Source organism: Alligator sinensis, unplaced genomic scaffold (genome assembly GCF_000455745.1).
Source record: "Alligator sinensis unplaced genomic scaffold, ASM45574v1 scaffold919_1, whole genome shotgun sequence".
NCBI lineage: Eukaryota > Metazoa > Chordata > Crocodylia > Alligatoridae > Alligator > Alligator sinensis.
This window is the reverse complement of record NW_005842191.1, coordinates 118,972-130,080: the sequence shown is the minus strand read 5'-3', so window position 1 is coordinate 130,080 and position 11,109 is coordinate 118,972. Positions and strand designations below refer to the sequence as shown.

At 54.5% G+C, this 11,109-nt stretch overlaps 1 protein-coding gene across 2 annotated transcripts in view; it reads left to right on the top strand.

Annotated features, from left to right (window-relative positions):
- Positions 1-1,337: 1,337 nt before the first annotated feature.
- STAT3 (signal transducer and activator of transcription 3) overlaps positions 1,338-11,109 on the top strand; it is a 17,470-nt gene continuing 7,698 nt past the window's right edge. For both annotated transcript variants that reach the window (XM_025207308.1, XM_025207309.1), the window contains exons 1-14: positions 1,338-1,465; positions 2,604-2,748; positions 4,223-4,321; positions 6,303-6,398; positions 6,521-6,602; positions 7,068-7,162; positions 7,719-7,870; positions 8,379-8,537; positions 8,728-8,820; positions 9,790-9,849; positions 10,284-10,313; positions 10,428-10,521; positions 10,602-10,649; positions 10,994-11,077. In XM_025207308.1, the coding sequence (XP_025063093.1) occupies positions 1,338-1,465; positions 2,604-2,748; positions 4,223-4,321; positions 6,303-6,398; positions 6,521-6,602; positions 7,068-7,162; positions 7,719-7,870; positions 8,379-8,537; positions 8,728-8,820; positions 9,790-9,849; positions 10,284-10,313; positions 10,428-10,521; positions 10,602-10,649; positions 10,994-11,077 (1,365 nt within the window). The remainder of the gene's footprint in view (positions 1,466-2,603; positions 2,749-4,222; positions 4,322-6,302; positions 6,399-6,520; positions 6,603-7,067; positions 7,163-7,718; positions 7,871-8,378; positions 8,538-8,727; positions 8,821-9,789; positions 9,850-10,283; positions 10,314-10,427; positions 10,522-10,601; positions 10,650-10,993; positions 11,078-11,109) is intronic.

Below are 11,109 nucleotides of genomic sequence, written 5' to 3'. Positions count from 1 at the left end.
GTTTGGGGTCGATTCCTGCAGTGTGTCTGAATCCAGCCAGTGCCTTTGGCCTGAGATGTCTGGGGAACGCATCTGAGCCAGCTGCCTTGCTCTCAGGCTCATCCTGCATGGTGCTGCTGAAGCTCTGCGTGAGAGGCCTGGGGAGCCAGTGAACTGTTGCTGTGGGTCTGGGGCAGTGCCCTGCTATCTAACCACAGTCTGTTGGATGTTGTAGAAGGCAGGGTGCTTTGCCACCCATGCACATGGTTCTTTGAGTTCCCAGACTGAGTCACATGCTCCAGTGTCCTCTGCTGCTCCTTTCTAGTGCCTTGGGTGAACCCTGACGCCTGTCCTCTCTGCTGGAGTCCCTCCCTGCACCCGGGAGTTCCCTGTGGTCCCCTGGCTCTGGTTCTCTGGCCTGGGAGAGGCCAGGAGACCAACCTTGTGGCCACTAGCCTTCTAACTGCAGCTGCCCCATGGGGGGAAGTTATGGAGACAGTCTGCTGCTTTCCCTCCCTTCAGCCTTCCCCAGCCCTGGCTTGGGAAGATTTATGGGCAGTCCCCTCTACCACCCTCCCAGCTCTCTGGGAACTCCTGCTGATACCCACCAGGTCCTGGCTTGCTGCCTCCTCCCAAGAACAACTGCAGACATCTAGCTGCTTTGCCTGCTTCCTCTTCCCTGTTTATTACTCTGATGGCCGCCCTTACCCTCGCCCTCCTAATGTGGCCCACTGAGCTGCCCTCCCTCTGCTTACTTACAGGGTTAGTGACCCCGTCAGTGGCCCTCCATCTGAACTGTAGCTCTGGGTGAAGACTGTTCTGCAAAATTTCCATGTCCAATTTGTTTGGGGCTGTGTGGGGTACATGGCAGGGGTGGGGTGTGACACACAGAATAACCACAGCAGGGACTCTCTAAAAAATGGGAAGAGCCTACATCTCTTATTCTTCTGTACAATTCAAAGATGGCCAATGAGGGGGAGAGTTGGGGGGTGGGGGTTATGAATTAACCATGTTTTATATATAATATGCTTTTAAAGGGTCAAGCACCAAAAATGCCAGCCCACCAAAAACCCCTTCTCTGGGCTTGGGAGCTTCTCAAAGCAGCGCTCCCCTTTTCCAGCTAGCTTGAGGCTTTCCCTGGTACTGGTGGTGATGCCTGCTTTGCTGTATCGGACTTCTTTAGAAACTGATGTGACCACACCCCAGTCAGCCAGAGATTGGGGGGAGGTGGCTTTCTCAGAGGTTGCAAACAGGCCCTGCTCAGTGAGCACCTCTGCCTGGCGTGTCCTGGCTCGGGGCGTGCAGAGCTCTGACAGGTTCCCATGTGTGCATTGTCAGGTTTCCCCCAGACGGACAGGATGGCGCAGTGGAACCAGCTGCAGCAGCTCGACACCCGGTACTTGGAGCAGCTCCACCAGCTCTACAGTGACAGCTTCCCCATGGAGCTGCGGCAGTTCTTGGCCCCCTGGATTGAGAGCCAGGACTGGTAAGGCCTTGTTGTGTGTGGGTGCAGTGTGTCTGCTGGGATATTCCTCCTCCTCCTCCCCCCCACAACTGCACATGCACACTGAAATGACTATTCCTTCTGAAGAAGCTGGGAATGGCCTTGCTGCAAAAGGAGAGAACAGGCAAGAGGGGTAGGTGAACTCAGAGCTGCTGCTTGATTCCCTGGGGGACAGTCCCCTGCCCCTATTCCACAGGTCTGATGCAGCACCAGGTGCTAGTCGTGCCCTGAAAGACTTGCCCCCACTGGGCGTATGTGCTGCCCACAGGGCTGTTCGGCACTTTCCTCCACTCCTGCAAAGGGTGAGTCTTTCCCTGGATGATCTGCCCCTCGTACAAGTGGTGCCTGAGGGACTTTGCCAACATGGCAGCCACCGCTCTCTGCCCTTGACCTCCTTGCTCACAACATTTGCTGCCTTGTGGGTAAACACCAATGACTGACCTGTGCAGGAAGGGCAGCATGTAAGTGTGGTGCTGGACATCAGGATGAGGAAAAGCGAAGGCCTGAAACGCATGACCCCTTGCAGCAGGGATTTAAAACAGCATCTGCTGCAGGCAGGCCTGAGATCAGGCATTGGCTCTCCCCAAGTATCCTCAGTGAACTGTGCTGCTGTGGGATGTGGGCTGCGCTTGCATGGGGCTGGCTCAGGGCCTAGAACTGAGTGGTCTAGCCATGCCTCAGAAGGATTTTCATGCTCAGCTGCCTGCATAAATGAGCCGGTGTCTGTGCACCCAAGCGAGTAAGCCACTGTCTGCAGCCTCTCTACTTAAGCATGCACACACGGTCCTCTTGCAGAAATGTCAGACTCCTTCCAGAAGCTTCCTGAATGTCTGTGTCCTGGGTTCAAGTTCCAGTAGGGATTGATTATGGTTAAACTAAGGGTATAAATGAATAAACTAGCGACAGTCCTTTTAAGAGACTGTGAGTCTCATCCTAGTCTAGGGTGAGGAAGAAGTAACTGCTGAAGTCTGGGGTGAGGTGAGCATGAGTGGGGTCAGGCCCATTCCAGCTGCAGTCCTGCCTGTCACTCCAAGGTGCCCTCCTCATGCTGGGGCTGGGTGCTGAGGATGCAAGCATGTTTGAGTCCCCGTTTTTATCTGCCTTCTTCCCCCCCCCCCAGGGCCTACGCTGCCAGCAAGGAGTCTCACGCCACGCTGGTGTTCCACAACCTGCTGGGTGAGATCGATCAGCAATACAGCCGCTTCCTGCAGGAGTCCAACGTCCTCTACCAGCACAACCTGCGCAGGATCAAGCAGTTTCTGCAGGTGAGCATGGCTTGGGGTATGGGACAGAGCTGCAGGTGAGAGGGGTCTCCACCAGGCGCCTCTCAAGCCAGCATGGCATGGACATTGGCAACATGGGGTTGTGCTGTGGCGCTTTGTCTCTGTGCTGTGCTTACCCCTCTGCTGAGCCATGGCAGAGTTCTTGGCCTTGCCAGCCAACAGGGAATGGTTTTATTGGCTCCCCAGTGTCAGTGCACTGGGTGCTGCATTCACTGAATTCAGGCATGAGGGCTGGGTCTCCCTTAAGCCTTCTATAACCACCCAAGTGACCCAGGTTATGTATATGTGTGCCATCCTGTATGTATATAATTATGCCCCTAGTGTGGCCCCTTGTGCATGTATGTCTGCATAGTTTATCCCCATACTAATCAGTACCAGTATATATGCTGGTATAACTCAGCCTACTTGAGCACATACCAGCAAAACTGCCTGTATTATCTATCACACCCTGAACAGAACCATTCCTTTGGTACCCAGTCCTGGGGCACAGGTCTGGCCTGGTACAGAGACCCCCTTTGTTGCAGAGAGGTCTGTTTGTGCAGATCAGAACCAGGCCCAGAGCCTCCTGCTAAAGCTGGCCAATGCCCTCGTGTTTCCTTGCTGGCAGGGTCAGGAGTGTGCTTGTTTTAGTTTTTATTGCAGGACATAAATTCTCCTCTCCCCCCTGCAGATGGGGGGCCCTGGCAGCATTGCTGCATGTCTGCCCAGAACCCTAGACCTGAAACCCAGCTAAGCTGGCATGCTGTTGGTCAGGAATCTCTCCCTCTGACCCCTCCCAGTAGGAGCTGGAGCGTAGGAATGCGCCATCTGGCATTGTGACGCTGCTGTGGCCATGAGCAGGGAGGTGGAAGGGGATGTCCTTGGTTTGAGAGTTGGGTTATTTGCTTCTTACTGTTTTAATGAATTCCTGGATGTCTCTGCACCCTCAGCTTTGCCAGGCTGAGCTGTGGAAAGCAGATGTTGGATAAATAATGCTGCGAAGTGTCAGGTAGCGGTCAAAGCAAGACTGGGGCCCAGGACTCTGAGGTTCTGTTCCCAACTCTGAGGGATTCACCGTGTGACCCAGGTGCTTCCTCCTCCTGGTGTCTGAGGTGTCTTGTAGTGTAGGAATTGGCTTCAGTCTCCCTAGCGGCTATGGTGGCTCTGCCAACTACTCCTAAAACAACATGCTTGAATGTGGCATACTTCACAAGGGAAACATGATTATGTGACCCCGGCATGGGAAAGTAGGAGGCGAGGCTTGGGCCCAGACCCTGTGAAACTGAAATGAGCCCTGGTCATATTGTATCTTGTCGGGGAACCCAGAACGGGAAGTCTTAGCCCACAGACTTTGATTCCCAATTCCTCTTGCTGGGGTGTGCAGTTTCCCTGGACAAATCACAGCCTTGAATGTGTGTGGGAAAACTGGCATTGTCTAATTCTGTGCATTACTACTTCTCTTTCATAACCCTTACAGAGCAGGTACCTGGAGAAACCAATGGAAATTGCCCGCATTGTAGCTCGGTGTCTGTGGGAAGAATCTCGCCTTCTCCAAACGGCTGCAACCGCAGCTCAGGTGAGATGGGAGCTGTTCCCTCCCTGTGGGTTGTGCCACGTTGGGCATTGTGGGAGGGATCAGCTGACTAAATCACCAAGTGTGAAGGCTATGTGTGTTCCTAGCCCAAGGGTGGGCAGTTGGGCAATTATTTGGGCCTGCGGGGTCACATCAGGAGTTCTGATGAGCTGTCAAGGGCTGGGTTGGTACCACCCGCCCCATGCAACAACTCACCAGAACTCCCTTTGTGAGATGGGACTGCAGGCAGGTGGGGACCAGAGCTGGTGGGGGAAGCTGGGGTCACACAGCAGTGTCATGGGATGGTGACATTGAGGGGCTGGGGCTGGGGCAGAGCCATGATCCACTGCCCACATACCCCTGTGACTGGTGCGTAGGTTCTGTGGGCAGATGCATGCAGGGAGTGGATCGTGGCTTTGCCCTGGGCCCCAGCCCCACGCTGTCACAATCCCAAGGTCCTGGCCCCAGATCCAGCTGTGGGTCATGCCACGTGGCTCCTGGCCAGTGTCCGTGGAGACCCCAGGATCATGGGGCAGGAACAGTGCAGGGCAGGGGCAGAGCCTAAGTTCTGTGGGCAGGGATGTGCAGGGCCAGGGTGTGGGGCAGAGCTGCAGTTTGCTCCCTTCATGTTCCTGCCTTGTGGGTGGGGGGCATGTGAGCACACATGAGTGGGAAGCTGCCTGGGTGCTGGGTCCCAGCAGTGCAGGGTGAGGGGAGATATGGGGGGGTGGGGCAGGAGGCACATGCAACAGAGCTTGCCCAGGTGGTGCAGTCTGTAGTTGCCCCTGCAGTGTTCCACATGAGGCCAAGCCCTGCAGGTACCCGCCAGCTCAGCCCCAGCCAGCACCCACAGCTTACTGTCAGGGCTGCTCCTGGTGCAGCTGCAGCCTCCTGGGTGCTGCTCGGCTCCCCTTGCCTCCAGCAGCTCCCCCTGCTTCTGCCTCTGCTGTACTGCTCTGGGCAGGGAAAAAGCTCCAGCTGGACGGCTCCTGACCCAGCGTGCAGAGCTCTGGCTCCTGGCTGCCTTCCACCCACTTGGCCACTGGCAGGGGCAGGAGGAGGAGCTGCTGGTGGAGGTGAGGGGAGCTGAGAAGCTCCTGGGTGGCTACAGCCACACTGGGAGCAGCCCCAGTCCTGGAAGCTATGCATGCTGGCTGGGGCTGGCAGGCATTGGCAGGAGCGCAGTGCTGGCTTCCCTGATGGATGCTCAGCCCCATGTGGAGTGCTGTAGGGGCAGCTGTGGGCTGGATCCAGTGAACTGGCTGGCATCCCCTGCATGCCAGATCCAATTAGTTGGAGGGTCAGATATGGCCCATGGGCCATATTTTGCCCACCCCTGTCCTAGCCTATCCTCAGCAAAGAGAACTAATGTTTCCTCCTTCACATAGTCTGACTGGTCACTTGCTGCTTTTTAAAGTAGCGCACAGCCTGGATACTGCTGAGATCCTCACATCAGCCTTCTGGGCCTGGAGGAATTTAAACAAATCTGCTTTGCCCTGGAGGACTAATCAAGACAGAGCTACGTTAGCTCAGTGTTGCGCATGACACAGCAAAAAGTACAGGAAAGCTGTTGTACTTTGCTCTTGCTTCTGTTTGCTAGGCAGCGACAGCTTAAAGTGTGGTACAATTCAAATCCTTGAATGTCCTTCGGCTCGGGATGATTTCCTTAGACTGAGGGACCCCAATCTACCTGCACCTGTCTTACAGTCCGATTTGTAGGCTGTCCCTGGTCGAGAGCATCTGTCCTTGTTAAACGAGTGTGTTGCACCTACCACCCACGAGTTCATAGCCGTAGAGCTGTTGCAGTACAAATAACTAGGTGTCTTTCCCTTTATTAGTGACAAAGAGGAAAACCTACTAGGGGCCAGGGTGCCTGACAGGCACTTGAGCAAGGCACTGTGGTTGCTTAGTTAGTTCCCAAAAGGGAAAAGGTGTTGCCATGAACTTCCTGGGCACTAATGCTCTTCTTATTTCCTCTCTGCAGCAAGGTGGGCAGGCAACACACCCCACAGCTGCTGTAGTGACGGAGAAACAGCAAATGCTGGAGCAGCATCTGCAGGACGTGAGGAAGAGGGTGCAGGTATGTGCATCACCTGTCCTGGGAATGGCCCCAGGCATTCCCTTTTCTCAGCCGTGCCACAACATGGGTCAGTACCTTTGGAGCTCTGACCCTGAAATAAGCCCTGGTCTTTCACCCTGCAGGATCTTGAGCAAAAGATGAAGGTAGTGGAGAACCTCCAGGATGACTTTGACTTCAACTACAAGACCCTGAAAAGTCAAGGAGGTAACTGGAACATGTGGATGACTAGCAAAGGGCAGGCTGTGCCTGTAAGGGCATGCTGGAAGGTATAGTTTAGCCTGTGCTGGCACTGCTGTTCATCCTTCCCACAAGAAAGGATCATGGCACTGGCCTGCAATGGGGAAACCAATGTTCTGTTCCTACTACCGCCCCAGGGACCTTGAGCGAGTCCCTTGGCCTCTCCAGGTACCAGCTCCCCATCTGTTGAATGTGGATGATAGTTCTGTCGTGCTGTATCTGAGGTGACCATGTCCCGGGGGGGTGGAGTCCAGACAGGTGGAGATTCCTGGTTATAAATGGCAAGCATAGTACAGCACCTGTTCCTTCTCTTCTGGGGGTGGGGTGGGTGGGTGGGTGTGTATTGTGGGGGCAAAGATGGCACTTGTTTGGTCCTATCAGAATGCTGGAACAGACATGGCTGGCTGGTAACTTCCTCTTCTCCCTGTACAGACATGCAGGATCTGAATGGAAATAATCAGTCAGTGACACGGCAGAAAATGCAGCAGCTGGAGCAGATGCTGACAGCACTCGACCAAATGCGCAGGGTACAGAGATTTCCCCTCCACATGCATGCCCTGATTTTTCTTCAGCTTCTGGCTTGTCCCCACCAGTTTTCCAATATTGTTTGCCTGACAAATCAACCAGCCCCTAGCCCCTTTCACATGGCCTGTATCGGTTTGAGGCTACGTAGATTTGACACATTCGCAGCAGGGTTTGCTGCAGGATATTTCAATTGACTTAGCAACTGCTTGAGGTTAAGCTAATGCACCCCCTGCCTGGAGAGCAGCCTGGGGCCAGGGGGCCGAGAAGGTCTTTGCTGTCATTTTTAAGCACTGTAATGAGTGACTGGGATTTTTTGCTGGGAGCTGAGCATTCTGGGAAACCTGGCCCCTGGTGTGGATACCCAGCACTGGAATGTCTGGCTCCAAGTAGTGTAACTTGGGATCCAAGTGCTGGGCTATCACAGGGGCATACATGCAAAGCTGCACATCAGTTCTCACAAGCCAGCAAATGCCTGTAGAGAGCCTCTCCTGTCTGAGTCTGGAGCTTGCAGGATCTAAGGGGACCTGATGACCTTGGTCTTGGTTTTCTATTAACCAGGGGATTGTGAGCGAACTGGCTGGGCTCCTATCGGCCATGGAGTATGTGCAGAAAACACTGGCAGATGAGGAGCTGGCTGACTGGAAGAGAAGGCAGCAGATTGCGTGCATTGGGGGCCCTCCCAACATCTGTCTGGATCGCCTGGAAAACTGGTAAAGAGCTAGGAGCCCATTCTCTGCCCAGTTCCCTTGCCTGGCCTCAAGCCAGCAGGAACCTCTCTGCTTTTCCATAAGGCTCTGCATCAAACTAGAAACTGATTTCTCAGCCCCTGTCTCCTGTACCAGCCTTGAAGTGGTCACCAGGGTCCCAGTATAGACGCACCAAATGCTGGCCTGGCAGGCTGCTCAACAGCAGACCTATAGGGTTTGCCTGGCCTATCAAATCATCCTTTGCCTCAAGCCAACAGGACAAAGCCAGATCCCATCTAGGCCATTTCCAAGCCATCTACGTGGTTCTCCCTTGAAGTTTATCAGATCCATGCTATACCTGTGTCCTGTTGAGAAATACGCAGTGGCACAGAGACATGCACCAAGCTGGGAGCCAGGAAACAAGGAGTCTAGCTCTCTCCTCCATGTGCTCTGGGGTGCTTGGGTGTTGAGATGCTGACAGGCCAATGAATAGGCTGATGAATAATACAAAGCATCTTCCCACATCCTCCAGGATCACATCCCTTGCTGAGTCACAGCTGCAGACCCGCCAGCAGATCAAGAAACTGGAGGAGCTACAGCAAAAAGTGTCCTACAAAGGAGATCCCATAGTCCAGCATCGGCCCATGCTGGAAGAAAGGATTGTGGAGCTGTTCAGGAACCTAATGAAAAGGTGCCATGAGTACTTCATATGGCTGTGGGAAGGAGGGAGAGTGGAAGCTTTCAGCTTGGAACAGGAGGATGGGCTAGTGGCTTTTCCCTCCCTTCCCTGACTGGGAAGGGTGGGTGGCATGGGTGTATCTGTGCTAGGGGTGGGATGTGAGATGCCATCTGATTGCAGTCCCTATACTTTCCTCCTGCAGTGCCTTTGTCGTGGAGAGGCAGCCCTGTATGCCCATGCACCCAGATCGCCCCCTGGTCATCAAAACTGGTGTGCAGTTCACCACCAAAGTCAGGTCTGTGGCTGGCCATGCCATTCTGTTCATATGATAGTGAAGGGAGGGGGCAAGATGGCACTGTTGGGGCAGAGGGTATAACCCTGATTGGGACACCTCCTTTAGGAATGCTGAAGTGCAAATTGCTGTGGGCTCCTAGTCCAGCTGGAGAATGCTTGTATTGGGAGGGCAGCAGATCCAGCCTGCTGGAGGGCAGACAGCTCAGATGAATCTCTACAATTACAAGCTAGTGCCTGACTCGGCCCCAACTAGGACCTCTGCTCTGTTTCTGGAGGCAGCAGCAATTCTCCTAAATCTTTGTCTGTGGATGAGCCTGGCAGGCGCTGAGGGAGAGGGGGCAGGTGGGGTGCTAGAAGTGTCCAGCACTTCCAGGACTGGCTCTGCAGCTCATCTCTGCCTCCACAGCAGTGCTGTCTTCATGGAGTGTGTCTGCTGCCTTGTCTTGCACAGCCACTGATGCAGCCTGAGGGGTTTCCCTTCACCAGAATGGCAAAGGCATGACTGTCCAGGGGCTGGTGCTGCTTGGCAGCAGTATTAACAACTGGTGTAGGAGCTATCAGAGGTGGACAGTGAGAACAGGGGATGGAATTGAGGGTCTCAAGTGCTGCTCCCTCTCCTGTGGCCTCTTGGTGCAGTTTAGCAAGCCCTTGCCTCTGAGCCCCAGTCGTCCCTGCCACAGTGTGGTAAAAATACTTGCTGGCTTCCCTGGGATGGAGGCTTGTGGAGTGGACAGACCCACTGAGGCTTGGAGAGGAGCTTGGACTGGGCAGCCCCTTACCTTGGCTGGCTCATGCTGTTGTGAGCAGTGATGCCTTCAGGGAACGGTATTCTGCTTCACTGGGTTAACCAGGGTTGAAACCTTCCCCCATAACTGCCTGGCTGATCTGCTCAGCTTGTAGCCACGAATGAATGCTGCCATAGTGCACTCTTGGCCTGCCCTGGTGCTGACCCCTCTGCTGGCTTTGACAGGTTGCTGGTCAAATTTCCGGAGCTGAACTATCAGCTGAAGATCAAGGTGTGCATTGACAAGTAAGTGCTGTGTCTTGTCCTGGCAGCAGTGGCACCCACAGGGAGTCATTTAAATGGGTTGCTCGCAACTCCTGGAAACGGTGTCTGAAGTGGCAGCTCCTGGCTTCCTGCATGCTCAGCACAGGCCCACCTCCCTCACATGTCCTGGGAGAAACCTTCTATGTGCCAAGGCCCATCCTGACATGGGGGTTTCTGGGGGAGTGAAGTGGTGCCGGAGGCTGGAAGCCCAGCACTGATAGGGAGTTTTCATGCCTGTGGCTCCTTTGGGTGCCTTTATGGTGTGGCTAGTGCTGTGCAGAGACCTTGGGCCCAAAGCAGAGCTGCTGATCCACCTCTGAGTGGGAGAGACAGTGCCCCACTCTGTGTAAAGGGTGTCTCCTCAGCTGTGGATTGACCACTCCCCCTCCCGGTGTCTGTCCTTTCTCTTCCTGCAGGGACTCCGGTGATGTTGCAGCACTCAGGGGGTAAGCAGAGATTTTTGTCTTGTCTCTTCTTCCAGTCTGCCCTTTTCACTCCTTGTTGCATGCCATTCGCCTTAACAGCCCCCCCCGTTGCATCTGTCTCCTTTCCTGACCCAGCTCCCGGAAGTTCAATATCCTGGGGACAAACACCAAGGTCATGAACATGGAGGAGTCCAACAATGGCAGTCTTTCCGCAGAGTTCAAGCACTTGGTGGGTACCAATGGCTGCTTGTCTGGCCTGGTATTGGCCATATCAGGGTCTGTGCTTTACCCTCTCCCTTCTTTTTGCAGACACTGCGGGAACAAAGGTGTGGCAATGGGGGCAGAGCCAACTGTGATGTGAGTGCCTGACCTTGCACATGTATCCTAGAGAGTGGGTCCTGGGCCAGGGCTGGAGTGAAATCTCTCTGGCCTGAGGAGAGGGACTGTAAAACCCTACAGTGGAAAGGTGGTGTCAGAACCCCAGCTGAGTTTCCCCTATAAAGGGACAGGTGCTTTGTGTTCTCCAGAGCATGGCCATAGGGCCTCCCTTTGGCCTGTGTGGAGCTAATGAGCTGCCAGCCCATACTTCTATGTCCATGGCATTCTGGGACCCAGAGCAGCCTGTAGCCCTGCAGCTGCCAGTCCTGCAAGCATAAGACCAGCTGCTGACATCTCACTATTTGTCCATGTCCCCCTCTCAGGCCTCACTGATAGTCACTGAGGAGCTGCATCTCATCACCTTTGAGACAGAGGTTTATCACCAAGGCCTGAAGATCGACTTGGAGGTGAGCAATGCTGTAGACTAGTGCACCCTTCA